Here is a 20,797-nt window from a genome sequence, read left to right as displayed (position 1 = left end):
ACACACAATTCCCAACTGTTAGCTAGAAACTTTCAGGGTAAGAACCTACATGGATAAAATACTATACCCTCATCTATTTCATTGATGCATTTTGGTGAATATTCTGGAATAAAATACTATATATGCCCTCATCTATTTTATCAATGCATTTTTTGAGCATTCTGTGTAGAAGTCTGCAAGTTTGCTTTTACTAAGAAAATACATACTGGCAGATTATTTTAATGTGAACTATTCATACTCAAATGTCCCACTAGGTTTTATTAATAACACACACTGGGCATTAAGCATTTTAATGCAGATGCTAAAATAAAACAAGCAAAATAGGGATATTGAAGTGCATTATATATGTCTACAATTCAAAAAAGAAGAACATGATGGTCTCATTACTTGGTTTTGACATATAATATTCATTTTCCTACATTTGTAAAAACTCTGGAATTTATGTTTTGTAAAAATTGATGTTGCAAAGAAATGTATACGGAAAGAGATGGAAAGCCAAATGTCTTTCTGAGAGATGAAAGAAATTTTTGGAATAATATGGGACTTAACACCTACCTCCCTGAGCACAGGGTCAGTGATACTATCCAGATTCACAGAGCCTTCGTAGGTTAAGTAGTGAAAAACATTCAGAGCACGGACTGCTTCTGGTCCTCGCTGTTTGTAGCCAAAGATAAGGTCAATCCACTGATGGAGTTGGCAAGAAACAAATTCACTTTCCAAGGCCTGTAATGAGTCAAGAAAGAAATAAGAGACAGTACAAACTGAGCTAATCTCTCTTATTCTTAGTTTGAAATATTCTATATAAAGGAGTACAATATGTTCTTTGCTTTACCCTATTTTATCTATATGTATTACACACCCTATTCCTAGAAATGGTAACATACAACCTCCAATAAAACACAGACCTGAGTGAAAATTTTCCCTTTCTAAAATGCTTAACTTTCGTGTGGCTCCAGCTATGTATATGATACAATTTTTAATATTAAGTAGATTTCTTAAAAAAGCCACATTCATGTTTAAAACAAAAATAATTTGAAGTACCTGTTCTAATTTTACAATAATTTCATTTCTAATTTTTAAGCATTAGTTTAAAACTGAACAATTTTATTAGAAGTGCATTGATACACACTTATTTTCCTGCCTGAAGTCCTCAAATTTGCCTCTCACCCTACGAAAAGGGGACATCCTCCTGCTGCTACAAATGAATCCTTGCTTTTATACAGGGTAGAAATCCTTGGGCGATTTTAGATGTTTGCTAGCTAGTAGGAAATGAATGCAAATTAATGACAACCAATGACCATACTAAGCTTCTGTAAAGGGTCAGAAAAAAAAGAAGGCCTTGTCATTCCCCAAGAAACCATCATAAACTTTCTGGAGGTATCGGGCCATGTAGACACGGAGTTCTGTTCACACCTGTGATATGAGCAGTGACAATCACTGTATGGCTCACTATGCCTCTCACCTACTGCAGTCACCTGTCATCAATTTCTTATTGATTTTAAGAGCACACTGATTTCAGCAACATGAACAAAAGCTGTAGAACTAGCTTCTTAAATTTCAACTAAGTGCAGCCATATTACACAATTTTCTAAATTACAGCTGTAACTAAATATGTGAATGAAGTCATTCTCTGGCTTCACGACCCTGATTTCCAACGTGTTGACACCAATTTGGATTCACTTAATTAATAAATGATTTCTTAAATTAGCCTTCTGATAATTACACTTCATTTTTTTAATCTATAAAATATCTGAATGATACTTTTCAACTTTTCCTGTGATCACATTTTACTACTAATTTTATTCCCCTCAACTTCTTCTTGACTTATTTCTCTCAAAAGTTTTGATATTTTACTTAAACCAATTATTGTGCATGTTTCTCATTCAGAAATATAAACAATTAGACTTTATTAAAGGGTAATTTCTGTACTGAAATTGAACAGGATTTTTGTATTCTCTATCGTAGTGGTCTTGATATAATAGTTCAGACTAGGGCACAGGGAAGGACACTAAAATAGAAGAACGAGGTTGGTTAAAATTCTATATTGGTTATGTCATAAATGTTGGTTTGGTCAATGTACACAAATGATTTTGTAAGTGCAGTATAACTAGTTAGTTAAGAAAAAAGTCAGTCTAATTAGTGCCTGGTGCAATAAATGAAAAGGATGAAAAACAAAAAGTTATGGAGTAGCCATTGTCCAAATGTATTCACAGGAGTTCAAAATAATACTGAAATCAGACAGATTATTTAAAGGAAGATTCTACCAACATCATCACATAATCAGTTCATCAGCGACAATTTCAAATAAATCTTAACAACATATTTGGAAAGGATTGATGAAATTCACTATTATTCTGTAGAGTAAAGCAATTATTGAACAAAATGCCTAATGCAGATACGAGAGGTGGAAGGAATGATTATTTTTCACTAATTTGAATTTTAAAAATCTATTTGTTCTCTTTTATCTCTGTCTACTACTTTCATTTCTCTCCTCCACCAGAGGCAACATCCGTAATGTGTTTGAAGTCTCTCCTTTTGTTTGCATGTGTTTTTATAAAACATTACTCATTATTTGTGTATGTATCTTTGATTCATAAAAATGATATAGGGTTATAGATTTCATGTAGTTTCTTACTTTTTTCCAGTTAGCATTGATTTTTAAGATTATGTCACTGTATGTATAGGTAGTCCATTGTTTCTTTTTTTTTTAAAGATTTTTTTAAAGTTTATTTATTTTGAGAGAGAGAGAGAGAGAGAGAGAGTGAGAGAAAGGAGCGGAGGGGCAGAGAGAGTGGGAGGGAGAGAGAGAATCCCACGCAGGTTCTATACTGTCAGCCTGAAGTGGAGCTTGAACTCATGAACATTGAGATTGTGACCTGAACTAAAATCAAGAGTTGGGCACTTCACCAACTGAGCCACACAAGTGCCCCGGTAGTCTACTGATTCTAATGGCTGCATAGAACTCCCCCCAGCAATGAGCATTAGACTGCCTCTAAGTCCCCATGATACGATGCTGTGATAAATGTCCACTTTTGCATCTCCTTTTGGATTTTTGTAAGAATTTCTTTGGGACTCATAATCTGGAGTAGGACTGCTGTGTCACCACAGTGGATGTGTATAAACCCCATGACTCAGCAGCCATTAGTCTGCAGGTGCTCTTCAGAACGGCTGCCCAGCTCCACTTCCTCCAGTGGTGCATAAAGGGTTCTATATGTCCACATCCCCATTGGCTCTTGATATTATACAGGTTTCTAATTTAGCCAGTGTAATAGATATGAAACAATCAATATCTCATTGTTTTAATTTGTATTCCTCTGATTACTAAGGAACTTGACATCTTTTTAATACACTTGTTGGCCTTTTGGGTTTCCTCTTCCATGAATTTCTTGTTCACACCCTTTGCTCATCTTTTTATGGAGGTTCCTATCTTTATGTTGTTACTTTGCAAAAGGTCTTGATATATTTAGGATAATAGTTCCTTGTTGGTTTTAAACACCGCAGATGAATTCCCCCAAATGTCATGTGTCTATGAACTTTATCCATATTGTTCTTTGTTGAACAGAAATTCCTAATTTTGAGATAATCAAATACTTTTTTCTCTTTATTTTTATGCTCTTGGGATTTTGATTTGAAGTTACAAAGATAACTTTGTATAATTTTGATGTATTATCTTTATATTTATGGATTTGCTTTTCACATATTGATCTTTAATCCACCTTGAGTCTCCTTTCATTCATATGTGGTATTAAATAGGGATCCAGTACTATTTTTGTTTTTATAGTACGTCAGTTTTTCCAATACCATCCATTAAACAAACACACCTTTCCTCAGTGGTCTGTAGTGTCATCTTTAGTGTGTGTATATTTGAAACAAAGATGTAAAACCGCTAGTGTTTACATATATGATAATCTACCTAGAAAAAGCAATACAATCAGCAGCCAAGTGATTACAACCAATAAAAGGGTTGCAAGGTCTTTCTTTCTCTTTCTTTCTTTCTTTCTTTCTTTCTTTCTTTCTTTCTTTCTTTCTCTGCTTTCTGTCCTCCCTTTTTCCTTCTTCCCTCTTCTTTTTATCCTTCCTTCTTTCCTTCCTTCCTTCCTTCCTTCCCTCCCTCCCTCCTTCCTTCCTTCCTTCCTTCTTTCCTCTTCTCTCCCTCTCTCTCTCTCTCTCTCTCTCTCTGGATATGTGTGAGTCTCCAGCTTGTCCCATTCTTTTTATTTCTATTGTTACCTTTATTTATTTTAATTATCTTTATTTCTCAGATATCTTTGTATTTGGTGGATTTCTTTTTCTTTCTCAGAGTCAATGCAGCTATTTCTGGACCTTTATTCTTCCCTGTAACTTTTAGAATAAGTGCACATGGATACATCAAAATAATTGTGATTGGGAGTCCAATAAATTCGTGCAGTAATTTGGAAAATTGATACTAGGTTTTCCCATCCAAGGTCTCAGAATGTCTCTTTACCTATACAGATTATTTTCTATGTATTTTATTAGAGTTAAAAATTAATATTTTCTCCATAAAGGATGTGGGAATTCTCAGTCTATAAGTTTTGATGCAATGATAACATTTCTAAAATTATATTTCATAGTTGGTTACTGATGATGTAAAGAAAATGCCATTGATTTCTATAAGTTGATTTTGCTTGTGGTAATTAGTTATACCTATAACTTTTTTTTTTTTTTTGAGAGAGAGAGAGAAGATGCAAGTGAGCAAGGGGCACAGAGGGAGGGAGAGGGAGAGAAGTGGGGCTCACCTGATGCAGGGCTCGAGCTCACCAGATGTGGGGCTCGAACTCAAGAACCATGAGATCATGACCTAAGCCAAAGTCAGATGCTTAACTGACTGAGCAACCTAGGTGCCCCATATACCTAAAACTTCTTTATTTCTTCTTATAGAATTGTTCCCACCCTTGAGGACTACATTCAATAATAGTGGTGATATGGAGCATCTCTGTCTTTTTCCTAATCTTGAAGGATTAGTTTTGATCTGACACACATATATATACTCACACATTTTATATACATAATTGTTGGGTTGTTAGATAATACTTGACTTAGAATTTTTGTATTTATATCCATACATGAAATGGCCCTATTTATTTATTCTTTTTTCTCCCTTTAGCTACTTTTGGAGTCAAGATCACACTAGCCTCATGGATGGCCATGTTTTCTGCAACAACTTACTAAGAAATGACTTTATTATCTCTTGAAAATCTGGTAGAATTTACCCGTAAAATAATATGGCCTTGGATAATTTGGAGATGGGAAGATTTTACCATTTATATTTTTTAAAGACTTTTAAGTCTTAGTTCTTTTGGTGCTAATTTTAATATTTTATATATTTTTCTCAATATTTGTTCCATCTCAATTAAAAAAATCATTATGTCATTATTTGCTTCTAACAACCTTTTTTTTTTAAATTTTTAAATGTTTATTCATTTTTGAGAGAGAGAGCAGAAGAGGGGCAGAGAGAGAGGGAGACACAGAATATGAAGCAGGCCCCAGGTTCTGAGCTGTTAGCACAGAGCCCGACGCGGGGCTCAAACCTATGAACTGTGAGATTATGACCTGAGCTGAAGTCGGATGCTTAACCGACTGAGCAACCCAGGTGCCCCTGTTTCTAACAATCTTTATATATTTTTTTTAATTTAAAAACTTTCTAACACTCTTTAATTCAATTAAAGTCTATAGTTATTTATCCTATCCTATTTTATATGCTGGAGAGGCAGCAGAGTGAATCAATGGAAAGTTAATTGTTTAAATAATTTTGTCTCAGGTTTTTTGGGGGGAGGGGCATTACAAGATTAAATAACAAAGAAACAATAAGGTAGCAGATTCAACAGATAGTGTTATACATTATACACTGTATACACCGTCTGTCTTAAACATCTGTCTTATATATTGTCTTATACCTTGTCTTGCTGGTCACTGTGCAAAGAGAAGAGAAAATCCAGTTAGAACATCTAAAAGCCAACTCTAAATCAAATACATACCTAAGAATCAAATTTTAGACAGCCCATAATGAAAGCATAAAGAGCTATCTAAAGCTGAAGTCTGACACTGAGACTTAACTGTACTCTAAAGAGTATCGGTCTGTTATTAAATACGTGCTCTCTGCTTATTTGTTCTTTACAGAACTATGTTTTCTTGCACAAGCCCATTTTGGACTCTGAAACAAGATTTTGTTGCAAATACTTACAATGGAAAAATATACAGAAACACTTGATTACCAAGCTATTAGGGTTACAATGGTCTTAATAGCTTGCTTTACCCTCTACTTGCATATCTAAAAGCAGAAGCAATTGCTTTAAGCCTAGATAAACCAATTCCCAATCCATAATTCTGCCCTGGGGATCTGGGAGGAAGGAAATAAGGAGTGAGATTTACACCGTAGAGGGATATCTCTTAGATGGATAATAGTTACCTAATTCCCATTTCCATGTTGTCCCATGGGTATTAGATGCTAGAGGATTCTTTCTCCAGCAGGTTTAGGATAAAGTGTCTCTGAAACTTATGAAAAAGGAAACTAGGCTGCTGGAATGAACTCTCAGGAAAGAATATTTATTTCTCCTGAATTCTTTTATTTAAGAATATTGAATTTCCATCTCCTCTTCTAGATAAGAGCAAGAATACTTCCAAGCCCCTTCTCTTATTGCCTCAAAAATCTGCTTCTGATTTTGAAAAAATTCTTAAAGAGAGTTGCATATAGTTAAGCAATCAGGAATTATAGCGCTACATCTTCTGCAGGGAACTTAAATTATCCTATTACGTGATTGCTCACTGCATGTATAAATACAGAGAATTCTTTTCCCTTCCCACTCGCCCCACCCTGGTCTTAGCTCTCATTGCTCTCCACATGGGCGACTGCCAATAGTCCTCAACCTGTTTCTCTCTTCTAACCTGTCTTGCACCCTGCTGAGGACATAGACTTCTGAAACCATCATGTTCCTATGGTCATCCTCTATCTCAAATTTTCCACGGTTCCTCCCAGCAAAACATGGTAGGGTAAACTTTACCTGGCCGCTAAGGCCTCTCAAATCATGATCCCACCGTCCACCATGACTTCTTGGGACTTGCTGATAGGATTCCTGGCTCCAAGAAGCACAGACAATTCACACCCCCAGGGCACACAGCAGCTGGTACAACCTTTGAGCCTCTGTGGCTCCTTTCTCCTCGAGATGAAAGCATTTCAACCTCCTGCTTCTTTTTGAGGTCTTAGCCATCCTTCTTACTCAAGTGCAATGTTTGTTTCCTGAGTTCTCCAGCTCACACTCTATGAATTCTTCTATGAATTTCTATGACACTTGAAACCTGTACCCTCCTGTTTAATGCAGTAAGATTATGTATACACATTTACTTGTGAAAATCAATTTGCATATAAATTGGAAAGTGCTATACAAACAAATGGGGTCATTACCAATTAGCACTTGTTTCAAACTTGCAATACTGTATATATTAGAATATAAGCATTTCGAAGATAGGGATCATATCTAATGCTTCTTTTCCATTTTCCATAGCACCCCACCTAACATTAAAAGTATTTGATAAATATTATTGGATAATTAATTAAGCAATGAGAAAGAAGTGTTGGTAACAAGAAGGAAAAAATGTCAGGGGTGGGAAAGAAGCTCATTCATTCATTCATTCAGTAACTATTGACTGACCATCTGCTATGCACTGACAATAGTCTAGATTTTAGGATTATAGCAGTAGATAAAAGAAAATACTGTTCTGCAGTGTTCACACTGTAGCGGGAGGAGATTGACACACCCCCCAATTATTAGTAAGACACACAGTACGTCAGAAGGTAGTAAGTGCTAAAGAAAAGAGAAAGGTTGGAAAGAAAGTTAAGGAGTATGCATGGATGAGGAGGGGATTGCTATTTTGGAGGAGGTGATCAGAGAAGGTTTCTTTGAGTTTGTGATAATTAAGGACTACAGTGAGGAAGTGAACTATAAAAACATCTGGGGGAAGAGGTTTTCAAACAGAGGTAACAGCCATTCATTCATTCATTCATTCATCCATCATCCATTCAATATCGAGCATCTATTATGTGCCAGGCAGTTATTCTAGGCCCCAGAGATACTATGGTAAACAAGACAAAAGCCCTGATCTCTAGGAGTATATCTCATTGAAATGCAAATAAACAATGGGAAAATAATCTCTCTCCAGCCCCAAATTACTGACCCTCTATCCTATGTTAGAAAGCCAAGCCTAGCCTTGGAGGATATACAGATGAACAAGCATTCCATGCCCTCAAAAATATCAAAATGTAGTGGGAGATAAACATGTCAACTTGGGCTTTTCCTGCTGCTCAAATTTCTGCTCAAACTCTAAGATGACAAAGGCACTAAATGTTCTACCCCATCCCATTTCTGCTGCTCTATCCATCACCATTCTACATTTACAGGACCTGTCCCCCCTACCATTTACTTGCCTCTGTAAGCCTAGAGAAATCTTAGGGAAAATGGTCACAACCAGAAGTTGCAGAAAGAGACTACTGGCTCCAACTTAAAAATACACCCAGAATTGGGGTGCCTGGGTGGCTTGGTCGGTTGATTTCAGCTCAGGTCATGATCCCAAGGTTGTGGGATTGGAGCCCAAGCTCAGTGTGGAGCCTGCTTAACATTCTTTGTCTCTATCCCTCTTCCCCTCTCCCCCACTCACGTTCTCTCTCTCTAAAATGAAAATTAAAAATTAAAAACAAAACCACTAAAAAAACCCCACCCAGAATTGATCAATTTCTTACTACCTTCACTGCTACCACCCTGGTCCAAGCCACCATCATCTCTCACAATACTTGCTAACAGATACGCCTGATTCTACCCTGTGCCTCAACAGTTCACTCCCAACACTGCAGCCAGAACAATCCTTTCAAAATGTAAGTAAGATCATGGCACTCTTCTGCTCCAAAGCACTGTGATGGCTTTCCATTTCACTCAGAGTGAAAACTCAAAGTGCTTACAGTGGCCTTCAAAGCCTTCTGTGATCTGACCTCGGTCCTGCTCAGTCTTGTACTAGGTGCCCCCTTCCTGCTCACTCCCCCCTGGCTCCTTGGTTTCTGAGGGAAGCACATCCCTGCCACAGGGCCTTTGCTCCAGATGGTCCTTCTGCCTGCAATGGTCTTTCCCCAAGACAGTCACTTGATCCACTCCCTCACCTCCTTCCAGTCTTAATGCAAATCTCACTGAGGGGATCCTGACCACCAATCTGTGTATTCCTGATCCCTTTACCTTCCAATGCCTCTTTTTTCCATACTATTGATTACTTTCTCACATACTACATATTTTACTTATTTATTTACTATTTTGTTGTCTGTCTGCCTTCGATCAATAGTAAGCTGTATGAGGGCAGGGATCTTTGTCTGTTTCACTGGTATACTCCAACCACATAAAACAGCATCTGGAACACTCATATCTGTTGAATGAATGGATGATAGCCTCTATCAGCGTTTGCTGTGACTGCACGTTTACTTGTCTGTTCTCCTAACTAGAGTGGGAGCTCCTGAAGGTCACTCGCTGTGTTGCTCATGATAGTGTTTCCAGAGCCTAGAGCAGTATGAACTGTGTAACAGGCCCTCAATGACTGGGATAAAGAAAGAATTTCTCTAATTTAGCTTTCTTTTGAGTAGGGTCCCTGTTCAATGCTTCTTTGTGTTTTCCATAATGCCTTACTCAGAGCTGGCTCTCCGTGAAGGTTTATGGAATAGGCAGATCCCCAGTTATAGATAGAAAGACACTGAAACTCCAAGAGATTAAGGGTGACTTATTTGTCCAAGGTGTCACAGCTAACAGGGGCCAGAGCGTGCACGCAAACACATGACATCTAGCTCAGTATTCTGAGTTGCTGCAAAACACCTCCAAAAATTCTCATTTACTACAAATTCTTCTTTGAACAGGGCGTTTTTTCTTAGCATAAAAATATACCCAAATGCAAACTGTTACCTATCAAAAAGAGACTTTTTTCTTTAAAACATGAAGATCTTATAAAGGAGGTAATACAGCAAAAGTGAAACGACATTCAGTTCTCTTTCTCTGCCTCAGTGCACGTCGCACTGCTGCTCAGACTGAGAACGTTCTACATGTGGTCCAGGAGCACCAGGGACCTGTGGGTTGAGGGCTGGATGAGATTATCAGTGCACATCCGTGAAAGGCCTTTTTCTAAAACAAATTTTAAAAAAGGGCAGATTATGATTGATGAACCTAGCATTAGGGTAATGTTATCAGAGATACTTTCTATTTCTGTCCTTTGTGGAGAGGTCAGATTATAATCATGTTAGAACTGAACACAGTGCTTTATTAATGTTTCATGAGTGAGTTGTAATCAGCCTAGCTGGGTGTGGGTAAATTAAACCAATTCTTGACGTATGAACTCAATGCATTCAGAATTTATTGAAATATCTACTCAAAGTGTCTATATTGCTTTTCCAGCTTTTCCAATGAGGCCAAAATTTGAATTTCACAGTTTGGTAAAACACAATCCTTGTCACTATATTTACAAGGTATAAACAACTCTAATTAATTATATACGTTATCTCCCATAACTAGAACACTGATTAACTAAAAAAAAAATACATCCTTAAAACTTAAAGTACCATTTCACTTTTAAAAAATTAAAATTTAGATGCCTATCTAAAAATTTCTACACATAAAAACTTCTACAAATACATCAAATACCTTTCCAATTGCTGCTGTGAGAGAATAAAAACTGATTTATGGTCAATGACGTCATCCCTTTTTATAATATTACTTTTGCCTTCTTTGCCTTGAATTCCTGAATGACATCTTGAAAGAAGGAGGAGGATGTGCTCATGGGTACAGAATACTAATCCTCACGAAGAAATGAACGTTTTTTACCACCCTGAATGTCATTTCTTTGGGATATATGACATTTTCATTTTATACTGTAGGCTTAGGACAAAGAACTCCTTCAAATAACTGAAGATAATCCCAGCCCAAATTATAAATATACTGGAGCACATTTTCTCTAAACCTATTTCATAAGAACTAAATCCTACATGAGCTACCCAGCTGGTACAAAGTCAGAAACTTTTAACGTTACAAAACAATATAAAAGAATGAGGGCTGTGTTCATGGAATTTGTGGGAAATTTAAACCCTTCTATATTTTCTGTTATAACTCAGGCTTTGTATATTAGGGAAATATTCATCCAATAACTATTCCTTCAGTAAAAGAGAGAGAGAGAGAGAGACAGAGAGAGAGAGAGAGAGAGAGAGAGGCACATGATTGATTAAATTTCCTACTGTTAACACAGATGCCTGACATTGTTTCTGAATGACATCAGTGCGATCATTTCCCAGCAGTACGATGGGGAAATGGACCAGAAGCTGGAGCAAAGTCAACTAAGAACAGGATACTGTGAAGAAAAACTGCAAGCTGAAGGAAAGCAGCGCAGGAGACAGTGAGGGAGGAGAGCAGACACACGCTACTTTTCAAAAGACGTCCTTTGCTCGCTCTGATGTCTAGGACTGTTCTTCTAAGAGGCAGCTCTCTCCGGCTGCCCATTAGCTCTAATTCTGATGCAACCAAGAGTGGCGGCTATGGATGCAGAGCCTAGGTGACGCCATGGTAGCTTTCCCTTCCTAGTCTTCAGGGTCCCTTCTAGGGAAACCCAGGGAAAGACAACAGGAAGAATAAACACTTCCCAAGCCACCTGTTCTGTGCTAGCAGGCACCTCCTACACACGGTTGATTGAACCTGACCCTGCATTCTGGTGCTGCACGGAACCAAGACAGGGGCAGTTGGATTTCCCCAAATATGCGGGGTTTTGGGTAAAGCCTTTCACTCCATGGAGTAAAGATTTAGTTCAAAAGTCTTACCTGACTCATTAATGGCTACAAGATAACAGGGATTTGGCTTAGAATAAAGAAAAACCCCAGTGCCTTGCTTCTTTCACTTCTTCACAAAAACAAGTTGGAACTTGTTGTTCTAATAAAAATGTACTATATAATACATATAAACAATAATATGTTATATGTCAACTATACCTCAATGAAAAAAAGAACTGCAAAAATTACTATGCGTTTCTGAAAATGTTTTACGACATTTTCAGAAATGCACAAGTATTTATCCCTCATCTTTTAGTCAGTTATAAAACTTAATTGTTTTGAATACGTGAGTACATCTTTGAGGGACAGTTAATTCACCACATTATATGCAATCTTTATAGTTCCTAGTATGTTGTATGAACTTGGCTTGATGACATTCTTGTGGCTTGATAAATACACGTATTTATCAATGTAAATATCAACGTATTTACATTGATAGTAAATAGTGAGATTTATTTTAAAGAAGCACTATATTTTGTCTGCAAGTTTGTTCAGCAGCACTTGAGCTGATAGAAAGACAATATATAAGAGGTATGTAAACAGAAGTCAGGTAATTCATTATAGCAACTGGTAAGTTTAGTATCAGGATTAAAATGTTTCTTGTAGTTTTATTTATATGCAACAGAAGTACTCTGAGCAATTATAAATATAAAATAATTTATTACTCAAAATTTATACTTATAAATTTTGCTCTTTCTTGAAGTAAGAGGGAAAATCTATTTTAGACTCTAACTTGTCTTTATAATGTTACAATCATTTCTCAAGCTGTATCTTTCTTTTTTTAAAAAATTTTTTTTTAACGTTTAGTTATTTTTGAGACAGAGAGAGACAGAGCATGAATGGGGGAGGGTCAGAGAGAGAGAGAGAGAGAGAGAGAGACAGAATCTGAAATAGGCTCCAGGCTCTGAGCTGTCAGCACAGAGCCCAACGCAGGGCTCGAACTCACGAACCGCAAGATCATGACCTGAGCCGGTCGGCCGCTTAACCGACTGAGCCACCCAGGCGCCCCAAGCTGGATCTTTCTTTTTTTTAAGTTTTTAAAAAATGTATATTTATTCTTGAGAGAGAGAGATAGAGCATGTGTGTGTGTGAGCGGTGGAGGGGTAGAGAGAGAGACAGAGAGAAAGAGAGAGAAAGAGAGAGAGAGAGAGAGAGAGAGAGAGAGAGAGAGAATCCTAAGCAGGCTCTGAACTGCAGAGCCGGACTCAGAGCTCAAACTCACAAACCATGAGATCATGACCTGAGCCAAAATGAAGAGTTGGACGCTTAACCCACTGAGGCACCCAGGTGCCCCTCAGGCTGTATCTTTCAATGAAAAATCCTAATTCTCTTTGATGAATAATCCTAATTCTCTTAAGATCCAAATGATACGAAACCATTTGGTGAGAATCAGGTATTTCTCAGGAAAAGAGACTTTTTAAAAAATCTTATGTGGTGATCACATGAACAATTCAATTAAATAATTAAATTAAAACTCAATTTTAAGTCTCAGTCAAAATTAGGTGTTTGGCAGTCTTCCATGCATAGATATAATTAGTTTGCAAATAACAAATAAGCTCTATTCCAAAGTTCCTTTATAAGGTGGTGTTTGGAATAGATATTGCAGGGGAAACAGTATTAGTCTAATCTGCTTTGGTTGTCAAGTCGATCTATAAAGGCGTATTTAATTAAATATACAGCTGACATTTCAGAGACTATCAGTGGGTCCAGGAGACACGACATTCAGAGTTCCGATCTGCAATGCTAGGTATGGTAAGTATAAAAAGCACTTGGGTGGGGCGCCTGGGTGGCGCAGTCGGTTAAGCCTCCGACTTCAGCCAGGTCACGATCTCGCGGTCCGTGAGTTCGAGCCCCGCGTCAGGCTCTGGGCTGATGGCTCGGAGCCTGGAGCCTGTTTCCGATTCTGTGTCTCCCTCTCTCTCTGCCCCTCCCCCGTTCATGCTCTGTCTCTCTCTGTCCCAAAAATAAATAAAAAACGTTGAAAAAAAAAAAATTAAAAAAAAAAAAAAGCACTTGGGTGAGTCATGTAGCCTTCCCGGGTCTTCGTCTCCTTATTGAAATACAGATCTGTTCCAGCTCTAAAATCCTGTGTGTGCCTCTAAAGTTTACATTTCCTCCATCTGCAGAGCTAAAGAGTCTTCTTCCGCTCATAACTGCTGCACTCTAAGCAGAGGTCTCGCCCGCTGGAAAGGGAGCCTCACAGGGTAAGGGCTCGGGGAGGAAGAGGTAGAAATGAGATCTCAGAAAGTCAGATCTACATGGCTGTTGGGGCCAGAACATCCTGCTGGTTTTGGTTCAATGCTCACTCATTTCTTTCTTTTCTTCCACTGACCCCAAGGTACTGATTCTTGTTAGAAGACACGTTTCTTTCCCTTCTCCCTTTCCACAGCTCCTTAAATCATCATTTTATCCTGAGCACTGTGGATAGTAACACGGCCACTTTGATAAGTAGGTGATATCTGGGCAAGGTCATTTACCTCTCTGGGTTTCAAGATAATTCCTAAAAGACTTTTTGAGGATTAAAAGAATAATGTATTTGAAGCTCTAGCAAGTATCTGACAAAGAATAAACACTCCAAAATGGCACAGGGTATAAGGACTATCACTGCCATTATTGAATCTTGGTCAACCTTCCTATTGGGATGACTCAGGACCATCACTGGGCTACAGAGTAAGGTGACTAAGATTAGTGTATGTATATCCCGATTTGCAGCAGTTGTGAGCAGTGAGTCTTAGAATGAGGACAGTAGAGGAAAACATGTAAGCAGCTACACCAGAGAAGTCAGGAGAATGTCGTAGGCTACTAGCCATAGAGCTAGCTGTAGGCAGGGGTGTAAACTGGGCACCGTGTATAATAACATTCCACTTTACTAAAGGCAGAATTTTGTCATTTCATGTTTTGGTACATTTCTACACTGGAAGTGATCAAACAATGACCAATAAAAGCTGAGGCAGAAGATACAGTCACTCTACCAAAGCTACAAAGTATACATTTCCTCCAGGGCCTCAATTAGCATTTGACTGACTCATTGATCATGAGGCTTTGATACATTTGATTAACCGGTTTTGCAGACGGGAGATTTTAAACAACACACTTGAATTGGTATGGCTATAAAGGGAAGTGTGCTGATAGCTCACAATTTACAGAAGAAAATATAAAAAGAATATAGAAGTATATCCTTCATACAACAACAATGGGTACTCATAATAAAGAGAAGAAGTTTCTTCTTTTGTATAAGAGGATAGGGAGCGAAGGAGTGATTAAGTTTAGAAAAAACAAGTCTGCAAAAAAGTTTTCACTATAAAAACCTAGAAACTTATTTTATCTGGAATGTTTATTCAGTTGGATTATATTACTACCCATCATATTAGATGAATGAAGCCTCGTGATTTTTTAAAATATTTATTTATTTTTGAGACAGTGCAAGAGACAGCGTGCAAGCAATGGAGGGGAAGACAGAGGGAGACACAGAATCGGAAGCAGGCTCCAGGCTCTAAGCTGTCAGCACAGAGCCCGATGTGGGGCTTGAACTCACGAACTGTGAGACCATGACCTGAGGCGAGGTCGGACACTTAACTGACTGAGCCACCCAGGCGCCCCAGAAGCCTCATGATTTTTATGCAAAGTTAGTCAAGAGTGTATGGTCTTATCCAGTTTATATCAATACTAATTACCTGATGGTTTCGTATCCATAATAATTCTCTTTCCCTGTATTCAAGACATTCTGTGTATGATGCTACCTTGAGGATTTGCTTTTAGAAGCACAGATGCCTTTTCTTTTTTCAGTTAGGCATATCATTAATAAAATTATTAATTCTGTAGGCATTTCACTAATGAGGAGCACAAAGGTTGTATCTGTAATGAGTCACTACTTAATGTTTTATTAAAATACATGTAAGATGTTTCAGCATCTAAAAAGCACGTGAAAAGACAGTCAACATCGTTAGTCACTAGAAAAATGGAAATTAAACCATAATGAGATTTTATTTCCCATCCACTAGAATGGTTATAATAAAAAACAGGCGATAACAAGTGTCGGTGAAGATGTGGAAGGACTGAAACAGGCACCCGTTGTTAGTGGGAACCTAAGATGGCACAGACCCTTTGCAAAATAGGTAAGTCCTTGGAAGTCAGACATAAATTTCCATGACTCAACAATCCTACTCTAGGTATACATCCCAAAGCAATGAAAACATGTGTCCACATAGAGACTGATACAGGAGTGTTCAGAGCAGCATTGCTTACAACAGCCCCAGAGTGGAAACAGCCCAGACGTTCAACTGATGAATGCATCAACGAAACCTGGAGTGCCGTTATGAAAAAGAGCCAAGTACTGACACGGGCTGCAACATGGATTAATCTCAAAAACTATGCCGAGTGAAAGAAGGCAAACACAAAAGAACACGTATTAATCAGTTCCATTTATATAAAATGTCCAGAAAAGGCAAACTTGTGGAGATAGAAAACAGATTAATGGTTGCCTAGGGCTGGAGGTGGGTATAGAGAGTGACTGAAAATAGGCACAGGATCCTCCTGGGATGATGGAGATGTTCTAAAATTAGATTGTGGGGATGGTCACACCACTCTGTAAATCTACTAAAAATCATTCAATTGTACACTGAAAGCAAATGCATTTTATGATAATGATTTAAAAAAAAAACACTTATAAAGTATGTCTCCACATTTCACAGGTGAGAAATGGGAAGGCCATAGATGCTCATTTACCCAGGGCAATGAGGCTAGGAAACAGCAGAGCCCAGGTTCAAGAGCAGGAAATTATTAAACTCTAAGTCACACTCTTTCCAATATGGTATTCATTATTAGCACCCACATGAAAGGTTCTGTTTAATCAGTTGGGTGCGATCGTGTGAACAAGAGAAAAATCTGGTCCAACAATTTTTGGCTACTTTATTCGCCTGAATGGAGGATTCGTTCAATTTAACTAGTCTGGACATAACAGACCACATATTGAAATCATTGACATTATTACTCCTATATGATTCAATCATTCACCCAGCAAATATTTACTGAGCAACTACTTTGCGTCAGGCACAGCTCTGGGCTCCACAAGTGTATTGTGGAATGCTGTGGCTGAGAGCTACTGATATGTAGCAGTTTCTAGGGTTGAATTTGTGGATCCCGTATCCTTACACTGACATTACTGGCAGCATTCAAGTATGTAAGGGTAGTATGGAAATGGATGGCCAATTCTAAAAATAAGTATAGATTTTAGAAATATAATGCATCATAGAAGTATAAATCCTTCACATTCAAAATACAAACTGAAGAAATAATCTGTTATTCAAGGAGGTGCATGAAATAACCCCATGTATCTGGAAGTACCAATTTATAGGTTGAAAAGTGTCAGAAATCATATCTACAAATTACAAAATACATGATATTCCCTCAAAGGGGGAGACCAGATTGCACATAATATATACAAAGAGTACTTTTAAACACAGGACTACCACATGAGCAACAGTTTTCTAAAATAAAATATATTAAAAGTAAAATATTTCTTTAAATTTTTTTTAAGTTTCTTTAGGAGAGAGAGAACGCAGGGAATCTGCACCAGCAGCACTGAGCCCAACGTAGGGTTCGAAGTCACGAACCGTGAGATCATGACCCGAGCTGAAATCAAGAGTTGGACACTTAACCGACAGAGCCACCCAGGCAGCCCAAAAGTAAAATATTTCTTTAAAAAAATTTTTTTTAACGTTTTATTTTATTTTTGTGTGAGAGAGAGAGACAGAGTGCGAGTGGGGAAGGGGCAGAGAGACAGAGGAAGGCAGAATCTGAAGCAGGCTCCAGGCAGAGCCCCACATGGGGCTCAAACCCTTGAACTGCGAGATCATGACCTAAGCTGAGGTTGGATACTTAACCGATTGAGCCACTCAGGTGCCCTGGTAAAATATTTCTTAAAGAAAGAAAATATATGCAGTGCCTGGGTGCCTTAGTCAGTTAAGTGTCTGACTTCGGCCTAGGGCATGATCTCACACAGTTCACGGGTTCGATCCCCACATCAGGCTCTGTGCTGACAGCTCAGAGCCTGGAACCTCCTTCCGATTCTGTGTCTCCCTCTCTCTCTGCCCCTCCCCTGCTCACACACCCTCTCTCTCTCAAAAATAAATAAACATTAAAAAAAGAAAAAAAGAAAATATAGCTCCAAATTGAGGGGATCATGTGACTGACAGTGAAGTCCACAAAAAGAGAGAGAAAGAGAGACATACACATACAAAATAGGGGGTAGAGGCAGGAACCACATATAATCTGATCCTGTTTATGTGAAATGTCCAGAATAAGTAAGTGTGTAGAGACAGAAAGTAGGTTAGTAGTGCATAGGGTTGGCTGGGGAAAATGGTGGAAGATACTGAAGGTTCTGGGTTTATTTATGGGGTGATAAAAATGTTCATAATTGATTGTGGTGATGTTTGCACAACTCTGTAAAAAAATTAAAATCCATTTATTTTTTTATGTTACGTGGGTGAACTGTAAAGGAAGTGAATTCTATCTGCCTGACATATGTGAATTATGTAAGTCTTACTAAAAGAATGGACTAAGGAATATGTGAACTCCACTGCAAATGTGGACTTTATTTGGATTCTGATTCATATAAATAAGGTGTAAAAGCAAAATAAAATACATTTATAAGACAGTTGGAAAAAATTGGGAGTGAGTGAAACAGGGTTAAAAAAATATTTTGGGGGGGTGCCACCTGGGTGGCTCAGTCAGTTAAGCATCTGACTCTGGTTTCTGCTCAGGTCATGATCTCATGGTTTGTGAGTTCAAGCCCCGCATTGGGCTCTGCACTGACAGCACAGAGCCTGCTTGGGATTCTCTCTCTCCCTCTCTTGCTGCCCCTCCCCCGCTCATGCTGCCCCTGTCTCCCCCCAAAAATAAATAATAAATAAACTTAAAAATATTAAAAAGTATATACATATTTTGGGTCACTGGCTTTTTTAGTATAATTCTTCACTTTACCAAGAATAATAGTACACTAGGGAGGTTGTTTGGTAAAGTAGTTCATTTCCATATATCATAGCCACATTGAGATTAAAATCTCCTTAAATAATGGATAAAAATATACCAAAAGCTATAAAGTTCCCACATGCAAACATTCTATTTATACATTTTTTTCCTATTTACATATTTTCTATCTGAACAACCAGGTATCTGTCCTATAGATTTAAAAAAGAAATGATATTTTCAATCTATGAATGTTCACTAGATGTTCTCTTAAAGACAAGTATATTATATTTTAAGGTATGTTTCATAACTTACAATTTCCTGCATGCAAATATATTCTCAATGTAAATTATTTGCTTTTTAATATTTTAGGAGTCAAAAAGGAGTACAGATTTAGCCGGTAGACAAAAATAAGAAATGGCCATTTATTTCAAGCATTTTAGAATATCTTATATTAGTCAACAGATGCTCATCTGATTATCTTCTCCTAAGGGAGCAAATATAACTGAATTACCATTCCTTTATTAGTCTTCATGAAAGGAAAATCCACTCCACAATAAAGAACGATGTCAAAAGACAATAGTAAAATGCTTGCCTTTTCTTCCTTAAAATTTTAACCTTGTGTTTACAGATGTTAAAAGACAATTTGCTAAATAGTTAGAAACAAAATAAAACAACAGAGTATTTTCACTTCTTGAGCACTGCTCAAGCAAAAACAAAATCTCTCTTACCATCCTGTTGATCCGTACAAAGTCTTCAGGTTTTTTTGCCCAAGGGGGAAGACCAACGTCATTTACCACAACTTCATCTTCTCTGACTCCAAGATTGTATCCATTACTGTTGACAAACATCTCTGGTAGGTAATAGAACTCTGGAATTAGTTCCTGCCAGGAAGAAAAATGTGACATATTAAATCACTTTAAAAGTGAGTTGAATAAAACTATTATAACTTGTTAACTATAAACCAAATTAAATTCTTTCTGTAAATCCAATAGTTTATTATTTAATTCAATTCTGTATTTGATTTTCTTTAGCTGAGAGGAAGAGAAGGAAGAGAGGTGAAGAAAGGAGAAGAGCAATATTTTTCTTGAACATTTTGTTTGATAATTTATGTTTATAAGACTTTCAATCTTATCTTGCTACAATTAGTTAAAAGGGTTACAGAATCAACAATAGTTCCTAGTAGTATTATTAAACAAATATGTAAAGCTATATCTACAAGTCTATGATGCTCAACAACCTTTTCTGAATATTATTAATACTCAAATTAAAAAAAAAGTTGTTGCCAATAATGGTTAAAAATCATGTAATATCTTCTACTTTTCTTTTTGATCACACTGTCAATTATACTACATATTTTTTTATAAAATGATTCATAGGTTTATTTTATAATTTGGCACAATGAATTACTTTTGTACCTATCGCTAAGCACAATGAAGAGATGATATACAACATGACAATAAGTTTTAAATGTTTAACACATGGCACCTGAATGGTAACTTCTTAATAAACTGGATGCAAAGACGTCTTGTGTTATTTGTGTATAAAGATGGCGTGAACAACACGATTCAAGCAAACTCGTGTTTGCTGCACAATGTCTAATATGAGGTTTATGTTCCTTTAGAGTAAATCAGATATGGACATGAACTGTTTTTATGACCCTAGAAATGTTTTTTTGTTGCCAGTTTTTTAAGTAACTGGGAGAAAATGCAAACAAAACCAAAAAAACATAAACCACTGTAGTTTTTATGTACACCATCTGTATCATAAACAACAACAACAATCTTTTCAAATATCAAGATGAAGGTTAAATTAACCTTATATCGTGAAAAGCATAAGGACATTTATTTATGTAATATGATCTACACTGATAATGTAGTACCTTAAATTCAACTCTTCCTGTGGTCTTCTCTAGAGATTCATAGAAAAATTAAAAAAACAAAGAAACAAAAATCCCAAAACACCAGATGCTGATATCTT

The 20,797-nt window shown here is 37.2% G+C and overlaps 1 protein-coding gene across 5 annotated transcripts in view; it reads right to left on the bottom strand.

Annotated features, from left to right (window-relative positions):
* NBEA (neurobeachin) overlaps positions 1-20,797 on the bottom strand; it is a 673,234-nt gene that overhangs the window by 43,756 nt on the left and 608,681 nt on the right. For all 5 annotated transcript variants that reach the window (XM_049646794.1, XM_049646795.1, XM_049646797.1 and 2 more), the window contains 2 exons: positions 19,549-19,701; positions 556-723 (listed from right to left, as the gene is read on the bottom strand). In XM_049646794.1, the coding sequence (XP_049502751.1) occupies positions 556-723; positions 19,549-19,701 (321 nt within the window). The remainder of the gene's footprint in view (positions 1-555; positions 724-19,548; positions 19,702-20,797) is intronic.

The sequence above is a fragment of the Panthera uncia genome (assembly GCF_023721935.1).
Source record: "Panthera uncia isolate 11264 chromosome A1 unlocalized genomic scaffold, Puncia_PCG_1.0 HiC_scaffold_16, whole genome shotgun sequence".
Lineage (NCBI taxonomy): Eukaryota > Metazoa > Chordata > Mammalia > Carnivora > Felidae > Panthera > Panthera uncia.
The sequence above is the reverse complement of the archived record's forward strand: the minus strand, read 5'-3'. Positions and strand labels throughout refer to the sequence as shown.